This window comes from Aquarana catesbeiana, linkage group LG04 (assembly GCF_042186555.1).
Source record: "Aquarana catesbeiana isolate 2022-GZ linkage group LG04, ASM4218655v1, whole genome shotgun sequence".
Taxonomy (NCBI): domain Eukaryota; kingdom Metazoa; phylum Chordata; class Amphibia; order Anura; family Ranidae; genus Aquarana; species Aquarana catesbeiana.
The window spans coordinates 221233943-221254967 of record NC_133327.1 but is presented as its reverse complement, the minus strand read 5'-3'; the positions used below and the strand labels follow the sequence as shown (position 1 = coordinate 221254967).

Below are 21025 nucleotides of genomic sequence, written 5' to 3'. Positions count from 1 at the left end.
CCCTGGGGACAGAAGCGTACAAAACAGAGTCCTAAGGCCTCCTTATGAAGGGGCGCCCCCACTCAGTCGAGTGGGGGGAAAGCTTCTGCAGTTTTCAGGAGCCTGACGGGAAGAGGTCCTAGACAGATGGGTCATCTCCACAGTAGCTCTAGGCTACAAGCTAGAGTTTCCGGAGTTCCCACCATTTCGTTTTCTAAGATCGAATGCTCCCAGAGACCCATTAGAAAGAAGGTCTTTATTCCAGGCACCTCATTGGTTGACGTCACAAGGTGTGATTACAGAAATTCCAACAGAGCAGGGCATGGGTTTTTATTCGAATCTCTTCACGGTGCCAAAACCAAATGGAGATGTCAGACCCAATCTAGATCTCAAAGATCTAAATCAATTCCTAACCATCCACTCCTTTTGCATGGAGTCAGTCAGGTCAGTTGTGTCCTCTCTGAGGGGAGGAGAATTTCTAGCATCAATAGACATCAAAGATGCATATCTGCATGTGCCAATCTGCTCTGCTCACCAGAAATTTCTGCGATTTGTGCTGGAACAGCGCCATTTTCAGTTTGTGGCCTTGCCCTTCGGGTTGACCACCGCCCCCCGGGTGTTCACAAAAATTCTGGCCGCGGTATTAGCAAGATTAAGGGTCCAGGGTATATCAGTAACGGCATACCTAGATGACCTGCTGCCTATAGAATAGTCGGTTACACGGGGGCGGTGTGTCCAGCACAGGCAAGTATTTGGAACACCTGGTTTCGATTCTCAACCTAGAGAAGTCAGCCTTACGGCCAGTAAGAAGACTACAGTACTTGAGTCTGGTCATAGACACAGTCCAAGAAAAGGTCTTTTTGCCTCAGATGAAGGTCAGGGCTATAAGAGATCTGGTCCGTGTGGTCAAGAGAAAGAAGGATCCCTCCATTCGCCTTTGCATGAGGTTGCTAGGGAAAATGGTGGCTTCGTTCAAAGCTATTCCCTATTCCCAATTTCATTCGAGACTGTTGCAAAACAGTATTCTGTCTGCTTGGAACAAGAGGATCCAAGCCTTGGACTACCCAATATATCTGTCCCCAAGGGTTGCACCAGAGTCTCAATTGGTGGTTGGTAACCAGAAATTTGCAGAAGGGCAAATCCTTCATGCCGGTAGCCTGGAAGGTGGTAACGACGGACGACAGCCTCTTGGGCTGGGGAGCAGTTCTGGAGGAGGCCACTGTCCAGGGGAAGTGGTCAGAGACCGAAAAAGCCTTGCCCATCAACATTCTAGAGATTAGGGCAGTTTGTGTGGCTCTAATATCCTGGACTTCAAGTTTGCTGGGGTGCCCTGTCAGGATACAATCCGACAATGCCACAGCTGTGGCTTACATCAACCACCAAGGGGGTACCAGGAGTCAGGCGGCCCAAAGGGAGGTGGACCATATTCTGACATGGGCAGAGAAACGTGCCTTTTCTGTCAGCAGTCTTCATTCTGGGAGTGGAGAATTGGCAGGCGGACTTCTTGAGCCACCAACAATTGTCCCCGGGGGAATGTTCCCTGCATCCCAAGGTTTTCTCAGCCATATGCCAAAAGTGGGGTACCCCGGACATAGATCTGTTGGCGTCCAGGTTCAACAAGAAGTTGGGACAGATGCATTAGTGACCCCTTGGGATCAGTTTTCACTGATTTATGCATTCCCCTCAGTTCAGCTGCTACCATGGCTTCTATGCAGGATCAAAGAGGAAGGGAAGCCAGTGATACTGGTAGCCCCGGCGTGGCCCAGTAGATCCTGGTATGCAGAGATCATAAGGTTGACAGTAGGAAAACAGTGGACTCTTCCATCCCATCCAGACTTGCTTTCGCAAGGACTGGTATTCCATCCTGCCTTACAATCGCTAAGTTTAACGGTTTGGCTATTGAAGCCCAAATTTTAAAGGATCAGGGGCTTTCGGGCTTAGTGGTGACTACCCTGATTAATGCAAGGAAGCCGGCTTCTAGGGCCATTTAATATAGGATCTGGAGGTCCTATATTTCCTAGTGTGAAGCCAAAAGATGGCACCCCCAAAAGTATGTCATAGAAAGAATTCTTGCCTTCCTACAATTGGGGGTAGAAATGAAGCTAGCCTTGAGTACCCTCAAGGGTCAGATCTCGGCCTTGTCAGTATTTTTTCAAAGACCATTAGCTTCGCTTTCTTTGATCCGGGCCTTTATACAAGGGGTAACTCGTATAACTCCACCAGTCAGGCCGCCATTGTGCCCATGGGATTTGAATCTAGTTTTATCGGTCTTGCAAAGACAAGCCTTTGCGCCATGCCATATTCCCTTGATCCTTTTGACAACGAAGTTGTTTTTTTTTTGGGTGCAGTAACTTCGGCAAGGAGAGTGTCAGAATTGGCAGCCTTTTCCTGTAAAGAGCCATTCTTAATTATTCATAAAGACAAGAAGGTGTTGTGTCCTCACCCAGCCTTTTTGCCTAAGGTAGTGTCCAGTTTTCACTTGAACCAAGATGTCTCTGTGCCTTCTTTTTTCCCAGAACCTTGCTCTGCGGAAGAAAAATTGTTGCATTCTCTCGATGTGGTGAGAGCTGTCAGGGTCTATCTGAAGGTGACAGCTCAGATGCGGAAGACTGATGCTTTGTTTGTGCTGCCAGAAGGGCCCAGAAAAGGGCAGGCAGCGTCAAAATTGACTATTTCACAGTGGATTTGTCAGGATATAATTCAGGCTTATGGATTGAAAAAAAAGGGTTCCACCCTTTCAAATTAGAGCGCACTCTACCAGGGGAGTGAGTGCATCATGGGCAGTGCGTCATCAGGCCTCTATGGCTCAGATTTGCAAGGCCATGACTTGGTCATCAGTGCATACGTTTACTAAATTTCACCAGATGGATGTAAGGCAGCAGGAGGATGCTGCTTTTGTGCACAGTGTACTGCAGGCAGCAGTATAGGTCCTCACGTCTGATGGCGGCCTGCTTTGATATGCTTCTCCCTCCCCTCAGGGGCATTGCTTTGGGACATCCCACATAGCAAATACTATGGCTGATCTGTGTCCTGTGATGTACGATAAAGAAAATAGGATTTTTAATACAGCTTACCTGTAAAATCCTTTTCTTGGAGTACATCACTGGACACAGAGGTGCCTCCCCTCTTGCTGGGATATACATTGCTTTGCTACAAAACTGAGGTACTTCCTGTATGGGAGGGGTTATATTGAGGGGGACTTCCTGTCTTTGAGTGTGCCAGTGTCCATTCACCTATAGGTGGGGTATATCCCACATAGTAATTACTATGGCTTCTCTGTGTCCCGTGATGTACTCCAAGAAAAGGATTTTACAGGTAAGCTGTATTAAAAATCCTATTTTTATTCCTTTAGCTAAATTATATAACTAAACTTTTTTTCATTCTAACATTTGCATTATCTAACTTTTCTAAATTCCATTACACTTGAAACTACTGCTTTAAATATTGTATTTGACCCTGTACTAACATTTGTGCTTGTGTTACATTACTGTCCAATATCTAATTTGACGCTCTAGCACAGTTTCTTTTTTGTTATGAGAATGAAATCTTACAGTCCACCTTTCATTGGGATAGCACAGTATGATACTGCATGAAGTGTGCCTGGGTGCAGTGTATTAGGCTTACAGGTCATTCAGGGCTATTTGGATGTCATAGAATGATTTAATATCAGTTAGAAAATAATATAATCTCAGGGTTTTTATTTACATAAATGTCTTCTGTAGTGAGTGACAAAGTGAAGTGTAGCATTAGCTGGTAATAATACAGCATCTACGTTCTGTGTCAGTAATGTTGCAATTATTGCACACTTTGTCTTATGTACTCTGTGCAAGCATGTGGCTGTGTATTGCCCATATACCGAGCTTAGTAAGCACCAAACTAACACTTGTATTTCTTACCTGCTTCCTTCCCTGTGGCTTACCCTTGACCTGCTCTGCTTTCTCCGATGCTGATTGTCATTCCCTTGCTCAGAGCTATAAGAAAGCAATAGATGAGGTTAGTGATATTTTAAAGTTTACAATGTGACATTCACCCTAGACTTTATATTCAGTCATTACCAGAAAGTCCTGCACTCTCATTTCAAACTCAAAATCCTTCATCTAAACCACATACTGGTAACCAATTCATGGTTTGTTCAGTGCTAAGCTATATCATTCCAGTGTTTTGTCATGTGGCTGATATTGCCCGGCGATGAGAAACGAATGGACTGTACTTCTGTGGGTGGAAGTTTAACTTGCTAAGTACACGTGTTTCCTCATTCCTTTTCATTCAATTTAAATATTTAAAAAGGATGAAGTTGATGAAAGCAGCTACAGCGAAAGCTGCATGTCATCCCTTCCCTCCTCTGTATGTATCCATTTACTTCAATAGTTTTTCATAGTGCTGGCTGCTGCTCTGTCATTTTATATAGGTGTGCTGCTGTTTGTTTGAGTTGCAGGGGAATTGTCTGTTTGTCTGTCTGTTTTCTATCGTATTGCTTTTGAGGATTTCTGCTAAACTGAAATCCATCCAGGCTGTTGAGTTTGTGTAAAGATTACCTATATTTTGAATACCTTGCAACTAAGGAGAACAGTAGTTCTGGGAATGTTCAACAGAAGGTGAAGATAGAGAGCCTCTATAATCCAATCTCATAAAAAATGTATTTATTATTTTGCCATTGATGGTATACAAAGGCAAATTTCTGTTAAACAAAAAAGTAGATTGACAAAGAAGAGTTTGCTCAGAGAAATAAAAAAAATAGTGTGTTTAACCCTTATAATTGTACAGGTCTACTCTATGTACTCATGGATGGACAACTTGTGGCCCAAAGAAAAAAAAATCACAAACAGGCAATCATGTATTACATTTGCTTATGTAATCACAAGTCCATTATAGATTTTCTAAATGTGATATCTGAACGAGTGTAACCCTGTATAAGTGATTGTTTCATGCAGTATGTAAATAGCTTCATCCAAGGAAGCGCCAAATCTAATTCAGTTTGCAATATCAACATGTCATGCTTCCTCTTCATGTTATTTGTAATGCAGTTGCAGAATCCAGGAAAATGATCTTCTGTCCTTCCGCTGCAAAATCATTTTAGTACTAACCTGAGCAATTATTTTACAGGGATGAAAATCCAGGAGACCATGTAGGGTTGACATCCTGGCAGCAGCTCACAACAGCTCTGTGTCTACCATACATGTTAAATTATTTATTAAGTGGCCTAGTTTCTTTGCTAAACTCCTAATTCATGCCTGATAGAACTGTCTCATCCTGCAAGAACTATTTAAATTACATTTTATTAGATGCTGAGGATACTCATAGATACAAGATTGCTGATTATCAGCCATGATATAACCTTATGTAACACATAGTAAGCTGACCCTATAACACCTGACATGCAAACTCTCCTCACTACCTGATACACACAGCGGTTGATTTACTAAAGGCAAATCCACTTTGCACTGCAAGTGCATTTGGAAGTGCAGTCGCTTTAGATCTGAGGGGAAGATCTGAAATGAGGGGAAGCTCTGCTGATTTTATCATACATTCATGTGCAAGCAAAAATGCTGTTTTTTTATTTTCCTTGCATGTCCCCCTCAGATCTACAGTGACTGCAGTATGAAGTGCACTTGTAGTACAAAGTGGATTTACCTTTAGTAAATAACCCCCCATGTGTCCACTTTTCCTTATTCAAGTCTTCCTTGTAAGTAAAGATAAATAATCCAAAACATTTTGTGATATTAATATTAGTGTACTAACCAATAATCAATTCCACAGTAGCGCAACCACTGCTACTATGCAGTGGACAATCATATATCTGCAAGTGATATAATCAAAGGTGAAAATAATACAAAATATTCAAATATTTCAAAATAAGTCCATACAACTGTCAAAACACGGTGTATAAATAAAAAATAAATCTTCAAAGTCATTCAATTCAAGAAAGATTGTGATTAACAGTCCACTCTTTATGCGAGTAGAGCCAGGAATAATCCTATATGGAAATTCACTCCCCAGATTGAATTGCCTTTCACTCTCATGAAAAGGGCAAATAAGCTTTTAGGTCAATATCCACCTGGTAGTATCCAGGGGAGGGCTGGCAGGCCTTAGGATTGGGGGGCAAATCCAGTCAAGTGGCCCACCCATCATCCCTGAGCATCAGTGTGAAGAACGGAGTCGGCGCTAGAGGAAGTATGTGGTTGCAGTAGAGAGCAGACCTGATGCTTCCTGTATCGCTGCTGTCACAGTGATGAAGTCAGAAATGATTAAAAGCTTCACAATGTGGCTATACGGAGCTCGGTTTATGTGTTGATCATGGGAGAGTGTGGAAGGTGACTACACTGACAGTTGAAACCAGTGTGGAGGTGGTGAGACTGGGATGAGTTGTTGCCTATCTGATACCTACCCATTTACATGCAATGTACAAGATGATTTTAAATGTGAGTGGTTTACTTGGATTTTAATAAATGTTTTATGTGATTAATGCACTATTGGAGGCTTCTTGTTTTCTCTCACGCACACGCGATGAAATGAGACCTGCTGATTGTGGAGTGATACTACCAGGGGGATATTGACCTAAAAGCTTATTTTGCCTTTTCATGAGAGTGAAAGGCAATTCAATCTGGTGAGTGCATTTCCATAGGAGAGATGGCTCTATTTAATCGCACTGGTGGTGGATATAAGGTTTATTAATCCTGACTCTACTCGTACAGAGAGTGGACTGTTAATCACAAACTTTCCTGAATTTAATCACTTTTAAGATTTATTTTTTGTTTATACATCATTAGTTTGACAGTTGTATGGACTTACTTGTATGATTTAGAAATGTTTTAATATTTTGTATTATTTTCACATTTGATTATATCACTTGCAGATATATGAATGTCTACTGCATAGTAGTAGTGGTTGCGCTACTGTGGAATTGATTATTGGTTGGTACACTAATATTAATATCACAACATTTTTGGGATTTATTATGTAAGTAGCAGCACTGAAATATATAAAACTATAGGTGAATTTCGGAATCCTAAGCGCAGTAAACCACACAAAAGATAAATAATCATCTGAAATCTTTCAAACTTGGTTTCCCAATGTGTTTGCACATATTTTTTTTAAATGTTACGCTATTACTGTAACAGGTCGCTTTGTAGTCTTCACGTAATCTATCACGAAATAACAGAATGCAATATGCTGAACGTTTTCAGCCTGGCTAACCAGGTTCTAAATTGCAGTCTTAAACTTACTACACTGTACCATCTGCAGGTATAGGTCTTGCAGTGCACAGATTTGTTGAGGTATGGCCACCAGAACATTGTGAAAAACAGTATTGAACTTTTAGCATGTGAATGTTATCATGAATCTTATACACATCTGCCAGAATCAGCCCTACATGGTGTTCATGATGTTCATGTGTATTAACTGTTACTAGATTATTGCATGCCTGGGAGGCATGTCCATTTTCGTGGTGCTGAATACAAGAAGATGTGATTTGCCCCATGATTCAATGTCCTAGTTGTTTTTACCACCTTTTTTTGATCCGTGGATGTTCATTTGTATGATACAGAAAACATGTTTATTTCCTGTGCTTGTTTCGGGTTAGTCAGAAACTCGGGACAGAATAATAATCCCAAGTTTCCTGATGTTCCCACTTGATACTTCTCTACAGGCTGTTATCACGCAGGCATTGCCCGCGGATGATGGAAAGATCATGCCGCGGAGGGTGAAAACTAAAAATAAGACGGTAAGAAAATCTTTCTTGCCTTTTATCAGACTTTGTCTCATACTCATAGCATAGGTCTTTGAGATATGTAGGATTTGCTTTACCCAACACACAATAGTGAAGTTGAACCTAATATTCCATACAGATAGAACGATCCATTGCTATATGCTTACCAATATAGAAAACGTAATACATAATCCGCTGCAAAAAATTGTGGAATGATAATGTGCCAATGTGTATTTGGATAGTTGCATAATCCCCCATTACCCTTCACCCAAATTAAACTAATAGCTCTAGTACATTTTGGGTAAAGTTAGGAGTAAATATGATCCAATTTCTTGCAATGGATTTGTCTTTGCAATTTCAATTGGTACGTCTACCAGCAGAATCATTAGATCCATTTTGGGGTGGACAGTACAGTTTCTTTGGCTATTATGTTACTTTGACAGTGACAGTGCCATTATACCTAATGGCAATAGTCTAAAATTGTAATGTCACTGTGATAGCAACTGTGATAGCAGAAATATTTTGAACAATATTTTGACCTTTTCATGATGAGACTCACCATATGTGTAGGTTTCTATGATACAGAATATTTTACAGTAATGTTTACATTACTCAGAATTTTTAATATTCCATAAGGCAATTTGTTGTATGATCAAAAAAGTAGTGGAAGACATTTATTGAGTCCAGTTACTATTGATTTTCAATTCTTCTTTTTTCTTTTTTTGCCTATTTATGAATGCATAGTTTAAACATATATAGTATATTGTAGTTTGGGTAGAAATAGTTAAATAGAAGATTACACTCATGCAGCAATAACCTATACTTCGATATGAGGAACTTCAAACCCCTGTATTTAGTGCTAATTACATAATGGTTTTAATCTGTGTTTGTTTAGTTTAAGGGTTAGTCCACTTAAACCTGATATTTTAGTCTCACTGGGTATATATGACGTAAACCCTTAGTAAAGATATCCCTCACAGTCCCAACTTTGACATGGAGTCCCTCTCTTCCTGTTGATTCAGAAGGAGCTCAACTCCTCCTGCTGCATTTTCAATACTTAAAAAAAAAAACATGCAATGCAGCAGTAGTAAGACCTCTAATAATGGCCATGGCAGGTGTCAGATCTTATGGATAAAGTCCCACAGAGCGCTAAAAAGCTGCTAAAATCAGCCCACTGACATCTATAAAATAAAGTTTCAGTTCTGGGTATTTGACCCTTCAACCTTAGAAACACTAGTTTTAGCAAGGTTTTGATGTCTAACATGGGAATAGAATATATTCTTAAGGTGGCCATACAGTAGCAGAATTTTGTTCAAAAATTTTCATTTTCCGAGCCTTTGATTTTCGATGATCACTTTCGACCATTGTGATGAGAAAATTCAAAGGAGCAGGATGAAAATTTTTTCTGTACAAGCAAATTTCTAATTTTGTTTTTTTTTTTTTTGGGGGGGGGGGGGGGATGGGGGAAAATTCCATGTTAAAAGCAAATTAAATGTTAAAGTACTTTCAAATGACATTTTTCAAATCTCTGTCGGCATTATCGAATGTGCTGACAAGATTTTTCCTATGACTGTTCGTATAGAAATCCACCAGTGTATGGCCAGCTTTATTCTAAGTTATCATAAAGATCCAGGTTACTTCTTGCAAGTCTATGTTTTATTTACTTGGTTAGACATAAACAAAAGGAAATCAGTCAGAAAATTAGATAAAGTTGCATGTTTTTGCATGCATGCAAGTGTCCTGACTATTATTAATCCAAAAACAATGCTGTGCATAATTATTTATTACAGGTCAGAATAGACTAAAAACAACTTTTTCCTCAACCGGTTCCTATTATGTAAATTGATCAAGTATCATCAAGCAAATGACCATATAATGTAGTAATAATAATAGGGGAGGAGTCGTCGGTACAACACTGGAACTATACACTATTAAAAAAATCGCTGCTACCCTTTTAATAAAACCGAATTGTATATGACACTTCAAATAAGGTAACCTAAATTCATTTTTTTTATTAATATGCATTAAAAGACTGAAGCACATTGGCCAAGGAGTAATTACAATAACATACTGGCAACACATTGCCTCATAAATAATGAATATAATATAATATTATAGGCTGAATAGACAATTTTGCTGAAACCATTCAAAATCACATATGTAAACTTCAAAAGTGTAACGTGCAATCTTCAAGCAGACTAGAGGCCTATAATTCTCCTGTCTCAGTGCATATAATTCCAAGAAGGTGCTATGCAAGGGCTAAATATGCATAATGTAGAGTTAGAAAGTGGGCTGTAATATGCAATGGTATATTTCTGAGGAGCCAATTGAGATGAATGTCCACAAGAAACAGATTTGGTATCTCTCATATGATGTGTAGTATATGATGCACTGGAGTGCAGGCATAGGTGAGCAGTATAAAAAATACCAAACTTTCTGTGTTAGCTGGTCACAGGTAATGTTCCATGGTTAAAGAGACCAATAGGCTCCAGGGTGCGTTGACTTGAGTTCATGTCATCAAACTAGCAACTCCACTCCAAATAGTGCATACAAACAATCCAAACAAAGGTAACCAAAATGAGGATGAAACACATTCACTCCACTAGGGTCAAACTATATGATGTCCAGTCCAAATGCAAAGTAATCAGCCCTTAGCAACATAAGAGAGTCTTTGTGCACATGCAGGAAATATAGGCTATACTTATCCATCCATGAGGCTAATGTTGACCCAGTAATAAATTTGTTATAAATTATTTATTTGACATGCCATATACAGTTTGGTTTAATTAGAGGGGTAGCAATCAAAGTCTGGTGTTCTTATTAATAGTGTATATTTATTACAGGTACTTATATAGCGCCATCAATTTACATATATATTTTATATATTCACATCAATCCCTGCCCTCAAGGAGCTTACAATCTTAGGTCCCTAACTCACAACCATACATACAGTATCTCACAAGAGTGAGTACACCCCTCACATGTTTGTAAATATTTTAATATATTTTTTTTATGTGACAACACTGAAGAAATGACACTTTGCTACAATGTAAAGTAGTGAGTGTACAGCTTGTATAACAGTGTAAATGTGCTGTCCTTTCAAAATAACTCAAAACACAGCCATTAATGTCTAAACTGCTGGCAACAAAAGTGAGTACACCCCTAAGTGAAAATGTCCAAATTGGGCCCAAAGTGTCAATATTTTGTGTGGCCACCATTATTTTCCAGCACTGCCTTAACCCTCTTGGGCATGGAGTTCACCAGAGCTTCACAGGTTGCCACTGGAGTCCTCTTCCACTCCTCCATGATGACATCACGGAGCTAGAGGATGTTAGAGACTTTGCACTCCTCCACCTTCTGTTTGAGGATGCCCCACAGATGCTCAATAGGGTTTAGGTCTGGAGACATGCTTGAACAGTCCATCACCTTTACCCTCGGCTTCTTAATAAAGCAGTGGTCGTCTTGGAGGTGTGTTTGGGGGCGTTATCTTGTTGGAATACTGCCCTGCGGCCCAGTCTCCAAAGGGAGGAGATCATGCTCTGCTTCAGTATGTCACAGTACATGTTGGCATTCAAGGTTCCTTCAATGAACTGTAGCTGCCCAGTGCCAGCAGCACTCATGCAGCCCCAGACCATGACACTCCCACCACTATGCTTGACTGTAGGCAAGACACACTTGTCTTTGTACTCCTCACCTGGTTGCCGCCACACACACTTGACACCATCTGAACCAAATAAGTTTATCTTCGTCTCATAAGACCAAAGGACATGGTTCCAGTAATCCATGTCCTTAGTCTGCTTGTCTTCAGCAAACTGTTTGTGGGCTTTCTTGGGCGTCATTTTTAAAAGAGGCTTCCTGCTGGAACGACACCCATGCAGACCAATTTGATGCAGTGTGCAGCGTGTGGTCTGAGCACTGACAGGCTGACCCCCCACCCCTTCAACCTCTGCAGCAATGCTGACAGCATTCATATGTCTATTTCCCAAAGACAACCTCTGGATATAACGCTGAGCACGTGCACTCAACCTCTTTGGTCGACCATGGCGAGGCCTGTTCTGAGTAGAACATGTCCTGTTAAACCACTGTATGGTCTTCGCCAGCATGCTGCAGCTCAGTTTCAGGGTCTTTGCAATCTTCTTATAGCCCAGGCCATCTTTATGTAGAGCAACAATTCTTTTTTCAGTTCCTCAGAAAGTTCTTTGCCATGAGGTGCCATGTTAAACTTCTAGTGACCAGTATGAGAGAGTGAGAGCGATAACACCAAATTGAACACACCTGCTCCCCATTCGCACCTGAGACCTTGTAACACTAACGAGTCACATGACACTGGGAGGGAAAATGGCTAATTGGGCCCAATTTTGACATTTTCACTTAGGGGTGTACTCACTTTTGTTGCCAGTGGTGTAGACATTAATCACTCTGTGTTGCTTTATTTTTTGTATAATAAGTTTTTATTTTTAGAACAAGACATTACATGACATGTCCAACAGTGCAAATCCTGTAAACAATGGCCTCGCAGGGTCATTTCAGTAACAATATGCAATATGTGGGTTGAACAAACACATACATTACTATTAATCTAATGTAAAGTGCTCTTCCAGGGATAACTCTGTGGGACCCGCCAAGGGAGTAATCAGGAGCTCTGGAAGCCCCATGTTTTCATGAAGTATGCAAATGAAGCGGGGCCCGCCTAAGGGCTCTTGAGGGTGTGTTTAAGTTGGGGGACTCTCTGGAATGTGCGGGGTACATAGCCCGGTGGCCCACGCCCGGGGCAGGAAGGGGGGGCTCAAAACCTCCATCAATCCGCCTCCCGCTCCCACGTGGGCCCCCGCAACAGTGGTTTATTCATGTAAAATTTATCTGGCTCTTGGAAATCCAGAGATCTCCCCCAGCGGATTTCGTTTCTATATTGAACAGCCCATACTTAGCTGTTTCGCATGAGTTTCCCTAATATTAAACCAAAATAACAATAGAGAGACACAGAAATAAAAAGGGAATAATAAAAAAGAGAGAGGTGGGGGGGTACAGTAAGAGTGAGAAGAGGGAATAGGAGAGGGAAGGGGGGGGATGGGAAAGGGAGAGGGAATGGGTCAGGTTACCTGCAAGTACTGGTAGGCTTCCTCTGCCTCTGCGACGGACCCCTCGGAGCTGGATTCGTTATTCCTCGGATAGGTCAGGTTTTAGGGTCTTGCCTACAGGGTTGAGTTTTTGTTAGCCTAAGTACTCTAAGAGTAGGGTCTGCCAGTTCCAGTAGTGCAACGTCTAGACTAGACGACACTGTGGTGGAGTCAGAGGTGTATTCAGCCCATGGCATCCAGATTGCATGGAATCGGTCTTTGTGGCCTTTATTGGTCGCCACCCAATCCTCAGCCTCCCGGATCTCACTAACCTTTCCGATCCACTCAGCACGTGTGGGGGTCGTATGTTTTTTCCAATGGATTGGGATCAGGCGCCTAGCCGCATTTAATAAGTGCGGCAGCACACTTTTCTTGTATTTTCGTAGCGAGATCGGGGGGACCTGCAGGAGAAAGTAGGTCGGGAGTAAGGGGATTTCTATCTCTGTCACTATTTTGATTTGGTTACGTATATCTTCCCAAAAGGATTTAATTTGAGGGCAATCCCACCATATGTGTTTCAGTGTACCTTTCTGACCACATCCTCTCCAGCACAGCTTGGATGTGGAAGGGTAGAAGCGGGCCAAGTCCGCAGGTACTCTGTACCAACGGGATAGCAGCTTAAAGTTCGTTTCCTGGGTCTTAGACTCTATTGAGGATGAATGAGTAAGCTGATACAAGTGAGTTAAGTCTGTCTTTGCAAATACGATGCCCAGGTCCTTTTCCCAACGTCTGATAAATGCGGGTGTGGTGTTAGGGAATGAGGAACCTAGTAGTTTATAAAGTTCCGAGACCAAGTGTGGTGTAGGTTCTTCTGCAACAAAGAGTTTTTCAAGGTGGGTGAGAGAAGAAGGGTCTCTAATCTTATGGCCTTGTAATTGAAAGAAGTGATGTAGTTGTCTGTATTTCCAGAAGTTCATTGGGGTGCCCTGTCTGCCTGTAGGCAGAGATTCGTAGCCCAGGAGTTTGCCGTCTTTCATGAGTTTGCCACAACTGGCGTCTCCACCCTCTAACCACGATTCAAAAAAACCTATTTGTTCTCCCGGAGGGAACCAAAGGAAACCTCCCAATGGGGCCAGTGGGGACACCGAGGGAGCCAATTTTAGCAGCGGGTTAATCTTATCCCAGGTTGACAGTACCTGGGTTGTCAGGGGGGACGTTGTCTCCGACAGTCCTCTATGCTCTCGGGACAGCCAGGGAGCATATGATAAGTTCCTACCCGCTAAACATTTCTCTAGTGGTACCCATATCTTAGAGCAGGAGTGGAAACGCCAGTTGAGCATCCTCTGTATCGCTATAGCCCAGTAGTATCTTCTGACGTCTGGAAGGCCTAGGCCTCCGTTTTGTTTCGAGCGTCGTAGGACCCGTAGAGCTATCCTAGGTTTGCGCGCATTCCATATGAATTCGGACAGTATGCTAGATATTTTATCAAAAAAAGATCGGGGTAATCGAATTGGTAGCATCTGTAAAAAGAACAGTATGCGTGGTAAAATATTCATTTTTATTATGTTCACCCTTCCCAGCCATGTGAAGGCCGTCTGTGTCCATTGGGATAGGTCTTTCTTAATGGTAGTTATCAGCGGGAGGTAATTTGCAGTATATAGGCTGTTAAAATTATCTGTGAGTTGTATACCGAGGTATCGAATAGCTGACGTGGCCCAGGTGAAAGGAAAGGCTGATTTAAGGCTCATTGTTAATTGGGGTGACATGCAAATAGGGAGTATTTCTGACTTTGAAAAATTAATTTTAAAATTTGAAAGAAACCCAAAGAGCTTCAGTTCCTTCATCAGGTTGGGCAGTGAGATCAGGGGGTTTGAAACATGGAACAGGACATCATCAGCATATGCCGAGAGTTTATGTTCCGTGTTACCAACTGTGAGACCCTTAATGTCGGGGTTAGCGCGTATTGTGCAGAGCAAAGGCTCCAGCACTAAGGCGAACAAGAGAGGTGATAGGGGGCACCCCTGTCTCGTGCCATTTCTGATGGGGAAGCGAGCCGAGAGGGTTCCATTTACCTTGACTTGTGCGCAAGGTGTCGAGTATAGTGCTAAAATAGAGGACAGCATTCTCGGACCCATTCGCAGTGATCGAAGCACCTCCATCAGGTAAGACCAGTCAACGCGATCGAACGCTTTTTCAGCGTCTGTTGACAGTATGAGGTAAGGCTGTGGCTCGGGGCGGGCACGGGCCCAGTGAGTAAGGTGTACCGCTCTGATAGAGTTGTCCCTGGCTTCTCTACCTGTTATGAATCCCGTTTGGTCTGGGCGGATAATGTCGGGTATAAGGTATTTAAGTCTGTTTGCTAGTGTTTTCGCTAAAATTTTTATGTCTAGGTTAAGGAGCGATATTGGCCTATAGCTCAGGGGTACGGTGGGATCCTTGCCCTCTTTCGGGATTACAGTGATGTGTGCCAGAAGTGCCTCTGATGGAATGGTTCTTCCTTCTGCAATAGAATTAAAATATTTGCACATGGGTGTCTCTAGGTGAGTCAGGAAGGCTTTATAGTATGCCTTAGTGAACCCGTCAGGTCCAGGACTCTTTCCGTTGGGCAAGGAATTCACCGTGGCCCGAAGCTCATTTAGGGTGATTGGGGCGTCTAGGTCTGAGGATTGCTCTTCTGTAAGTGTCGGGAGTTTGGCTGCAGTCAGATAGTCTCGGATCGCGTTTTGTCTAATGTCCCGTGACGTAGGGGAGGGGTCAGAATCTATGTTGTACAATTTAGAGTAGTAAGCTCGAAATTCAGCAGCAATTTTAGATGGGTGTAGAATCGGTGTTCCCGAGGCGCTATGTAGTTTATGTATATATGTCTGGGCTTGACGTTTCCGGAGGGCCCGGGCCAACATGCGGCCGCATTTGTTTCCGTGTTCATAGTACCTGTGTGCCATGAATCGGAATTGTTTGCGTGTTTGGCGATCGAGTAGGCGTAAGAACAGTTCGCGTAACTCTGTCAGCTTTTCCAGGTCTTCAGGGCGTCCGTTGGCTTGTTGTGCCTGAGTTCTGCTTTTTGGAGTTCGGTGTGTACTCTTAAAAAGTCTGCCTGTCGTATCTTTTTAAGTCTACTGCCCTGGGAAATCAGAGCCCCCCCGAACCACAACATTGTGAGCCTCCCAAACCGTCCCCTCACTCAGCTCGCCTATAGGGTTCTCTGCAAAATAATGAGCTAGGGTATCCGCGACCTCAGCCATCACTACCGCATCGTCCAATAAGTTCTCATTAAGTCTCCAGGTCCGAACTCCCCGTGTGCCTGATGGCAAAGAAAAGGCCATCGTCACTGGGGCGTGGTCGGAAATGGAAATGGAACCAATGTCTGCAGACTGTAAAAGTTCAAGAATATTTCGATCCACATAGATGTGGTCAATTCTTGTGTATACGTTATGTACTGTAGAGTAATAGCTGAAGTCACGGTCTAGTGGTCTAAGCGCTCGCCAGCTGTCGGTGAGCAGGTGGGACTGAATAGTCCTGCGGAAGTGCTTCAAGAATGCGTAGGAGTGGGAGGGTCTTGCATGGGAGGTGTCTAGCATTGGGTCAGGGCTTACGTTAAAATCGCCTCCTAAGATTAGGAAGCCTTCTCTGAATTCAGCCAAGCGGTCTAGTGTAGTGTCTATGAAGGTAAGTTGATCTGCATTCGGGGCGTAAATAGTGGCGAATGTATATTTTTGGCCAGCAATGTTGCCCTTTAGAAAAACATATCTCCCCAAGGGGTCTGTATCGTGCTCTGCCGGCTGAAAAGGGCATGCCTTGTGTATGGCGATAGCTGTCCCTTTAGATTTAGGGGTCGGGATGTGCTAATAAACCATTGGTTGAAAAGGTGAGTAGGCAATTTGGGAAGAGACTTTGGCGTAAAGTGGGTTTCTTGAAGGAAAACCACTTGGGTTTTCAGGCGTTCAGGCTTCAGGGCCCTGTGTGCACGGTCTATTTCGATCGTAGCAGTGGCAGGCAGTCCTAATATTTCCTTAAAGACTCCTTCCAGGGTGGGGATTATGTCCCTGAGCCCAGTAGCTTCAGGTAGGCCTCTTATCCTGATATTTGCCCGTCTGCTGCGGTTCTCTGTGTCGTCCAGCTGACATAGCAGGGCCTCAATCTGTTGGCCCTGTATGTTACACTTGTCTTGTAGTTTAGAAATGACAGGGAGAGTTTCCTCAAATTTCTGTTCCAGAGTTTCAAGTCTGCCTCCTAAATGATTTGTATCAGCTTTGAGCTGAGCAATATCTTCCTTAAAAGCTTTTTCCACTCTGTCAGCAAAGCGTTCAAGATCAGCTTTCGTGGGTAGGGACATAATATGGCGCCTGATGTCTGCATCTGCCAGTGGGTCCAGGTCAGTGGAGTCACCGTCTTGGGAAGTGGGGGAGCCTGGGGAGATCAGGGGGACTGAGTCACTCACCGACCCTGGAGATGGAGCGGGAGAGTCATCCAGTTGCTGTGACTGGCCAGCGGAGGTCTTTGCGGCCTTGTTAGCACGCTGTGTCTTCCCGGTCGGCGCCATCTTGGAAGGCTCGCGGCCTCTCCCGGTCTGCCCAGTGTAGAAGGAATCCAGCTGGGATTGCCGCGATCGGTCAGTCCGTTGTGGCTGGGAGGATGCCCGGTGTCTCAGGGACATAATTTGCTGCGGGTGCGGGTGTTACCTCCGCAGTGGAGCTGGTAATGTGCTGCGGTAGAGCGGAGCTGAGAAGGCACACGTCCTCACTCCTCCATAGTCCGGACACGCCCCGTGTTGCTTTATTTTGAGGGGACAGCAGATTTACACTGTTATACAAGCTGTACACTCACTACTTTACATTGTAGCAAAGTGTCATTTCTTCAGTGTTGTCACATGAAAAGATATAATAAAATATTAATAAAAATGTGAGGGGTGTACTCACTTTTGTGAGATACTGTATACTAGGGCCAATTTAGATAAGAGCCAATTAACCTCCCAATATGTCTGTGTGAGAGTGTGGGAGGAAACTCATGCACGCACAGGGAGAACATGCAAACTCCAGGCAAGTAGTGTTATAGTTGGAATTCGAACCAATAACACCCAGGGGAAGTGCTAACCACTTAGCCACTGTAATTATCTTCAGAATCCAGATACAGAGCATGGTTAGATCCTCCAAGTCAGTGCAGCCTTCTGCCATAGATTCAAAGGAATTCTAGGAATCCATTTAGCTGCTTCTCTCCTGTTGATTACTCAAAAGCAGCAGCATTAATTTAGTAAATGCAAAAACTGTATTTGTATTAATCTGCTCTTTAAACTGCAATCTTGTTTCACATATAATATATTATAATTACTGTATCAGCACAGGACATTAGCTTTGCTAAATATTTCTCATAGGTTTATGTTTAATTTCTTGTAAGAGCCAGACAGTAGGGCTGTTTGACAATAAATGCATAGAAAAAAGGGGTAACCCCAAAATAATGGGACTTTAACGGCAACAGAGTAAGGATAAAATACAATGTAGTTTATTCAAATAGTATACATCAATAACAAAATTCAAACCAATAAAAAACAAAGGTGTTGATGTTGATAATTTCCCATGAATTGTCCAGACGTCCCAAAGCGTTTCGGGATGCGTTGCGTCCCTTTGTCAGGGGAAAAATGTCCGGAGGGAGTTACACAATACAATAAAATCGTTCATCAAATCGTGTTAATTAGTAACTGTATAGACAATAATTTTAATCAGTTGCTTAAGACATAGGACATACAGCGTGATAATTGCATAACAAAGAGCATACCCAGAGCGGTCACCCTAAAAATTCACTGCTAGAACAATGGCGGCACTTGTATCGCGAATAGACACCACCGGTGTCCAAAGGACAACAATGTAAACAGTGGGTCCCCACTCTTCCACACTAATCCACCACACTGGCACCAACCGAAACCACAAATGTAAATGTCACCCTTCCGTATCTCCAGAGGTCTTTTGCTCAATGTATGATCTGTTGAGGGGATATAGGGGGTGTATACTTTTACATTGTAATAAAACTATGCCAATTCTAAAAGAGACTTCTCTTTAACAGATATGGATCAGTCAGAAACACAAGCACAGTTCATGATCTACCTGTGCAAACCTATCCTACCTCCAGAAGATCCACCTAAAAGGTGAGAAGGGTACAGTGACAGCCTACCTATGTGACCTCAAATCCTCCTCGTAGGTCACTTAGGATATGATCTGTATCAAGACAAAGAAGACATCCAATAGTAACCAAAAAGTAAGTAACACAGTTCATGTCAATAGGAATATATCCTTTTAACAGACACGGACTGAAGTATAAAAAAGAGCAAGGAAAAAGGGGTCACTTATTAAGAGGCTCGTAGAGCCCATGCATACATTGGTGGAATCTAATTCCCAAAAAGAGGGGTGTCAGGCAGAGCTGGTGTCCTCCAAGTTAGAAAGTTCCGCAAAATTTGTCTCTGCTGTCCAGTGCAGTGACAGCAGTAGCATCTGACACTGCTATAGGTGTACACCCAGAATTAGTGTGTGATGTGATGCCGTCACTATGTCAGACATCATAAGTTTTGCGGAACTTTCTAACTTCGAGGATGCCAGCTCTGCCTGATACCCCTCTTTTTGGGAATTAGATTCCACCAAAGTGTGCATGGGCTCTACGAGCCTTTTAATAAGTGACCCCTTCTTCCTTGCTCTTTTTTATACTTCAGTCCGTGTCGGTTAAAAGGATATATTCCTACTGACATGAACTGTGTTACTTACTTTTTAGTTACTATTAGATGTCTTCTTTGTCTTGATACAGATCATATCCTAAGTGACCTAGGAGGAGGATTTGAGGTCACATTGGCATTCCTCTGGCTGCCACTGTACCCTTCTCACCTTTTAAGTGGATCTTCTGGAGGTAAGATAGGTTTGCACAGGTAGATCATGAACTGTGCTTGTGTTTCTCACTGATCCATATCTGTTAAAGAGAGTTCTCTTTTAGACTTGGCATAGTTTTATTACAATGTAAAAGTATACACCCCCTATATCCCCTCAACAGATCATACATTGAGAAAAAGACCTCTGGAGATACGGAAGGGTGACATTTACATTTGTGGTATCGGTTGGTGCCAGTGCGGCTAAATAGTGTGGATGAGTGGGGACCCACTGTTTACATTGTTGTCCTTTGGACACCGGTAGTGTCTATTCACGATACAAGTGCCGCCATTGTTCCAGCAGTGAATTTTAAGGGTGACCGCTCTGGGTATGCTCTTTGTTATGCAATTATCATGCTGTATGTCCTATGTCTTAAGCAACTGGTTAGAATTATTGTCTATACAGTTACTAATTAACACATGATTTTATTGTATAGTGTGACTCCCTCCAGACATTTTCCCCTGATGAAGGGACGCAACTCATCCCGAAATGCGTCGGACCATCTGGACAATCCATGGGAATTTATCACCATCAACACCTTTGTTTTTATTGGTTTGAATTTTGTTATTGATGTATACTATTTGAATAAACTTCATTGTATTTTTATCCTTACTCTGTTGCCGTTAAAGTCCCATTATTTTGGGGGTACCCCTTTTTTCTATCTATTGTACCAGGGATGTTGGCAACTTAACTAGGTATAGTTGGATGTTCATTCTTTATGCTTATATTTGACAATAAATAAACGGTGACACTTATTGAATTTGGTAATGTTGAATATTTTTTTTCCTTGAAAACTTTGCTTATGATTGCATTGATGGCTACATTGGTCACTAATATAGGGGGAAATGGTAAGACCAATGCTTTGTTTGTCATGTGCATGTTTTCTTCCACAGAACAAACCAACTCATCTACTGCAGATTCTTCATGCTTTACCACTACCTCACCTACATTGCTTTAAAGCATGACCTAGATACACCGACTGTATCTTAGACTTGCTGGCTGTGATGTTACAGTTAAAAATAAAAACAGTGCTGTCTTATTATCATGTCAAATTCATAGTAAGCTGAGAAAATGCTCTTTTCTTGTTGTACTTTAATTTAATGTTAGACTATCAGAAAATAAGCATTTACCACAGATTGTATGTAGCTCAAAATGTGAATTGTCTTGGACTTCAATCGAAAGAGGAAAATATTTTCCAGCTAACTATGACAGGAATTTCTAGTTTTCACAGAAAGTGTATCCATCTGTTCTGCGCACCAGGCACATAATGGTTGAAATTGCGTCTGTCAGTAAGACTGGCTCGTGATGTTCTTTTTTGCTTCAAACATTGTCTGTTTAAATGGGTGTGTAACTGCATTGCTCAGCTACTTTCTTGCTGACTT

The 21025-nt window shown here is 42.4% G+C and overlaps 2 protein-coding genes across 21 annotated transcripts in view; both read left to right on the top strand.

Moving 5' to 3' along the window:
• EIF5A2 (eukaryotic translation initiation factor 5A2) overlaps window positions 1-21025 on the top strand; it is a 568757-nt gene that overhangs the window by 51677 nt on the left and 496055 nt on the right. The window lies entirely within an intron of this gene.
• Window positions 1-21025, top strand: part of TNIK (TRAF2 and NCK interacting kinase) — a 451082-nt gene that overhangs the window by 381278 nt on the left and 48779 nt on the right. For 10 of the 20 annotated variants that reach the window (XM_073626212.1, XM_073626214.1, XM_073626204.1 and 7 more), the window contains 2 exons: window positions 3949-3972; window positions 7625-7699. The exons of 4 other annotated variants lie outside the window; for them this stretch is intronic. In XM_073626212.1, the coding sequence (XP_073482313.1) occupies window positions 3949-3972; window positions 7625-7699 (99 nt within the window). The remainder of the gene's footprint in view (window positions 1-3948; window positions 3973-7624; window positions 7700-21025) is intronic. 6 more of the 20 variants (XM_073626209.1, XM_073626208.1, XM_073626221.1 and 3 more) reach the window with 2 other exon arrangements.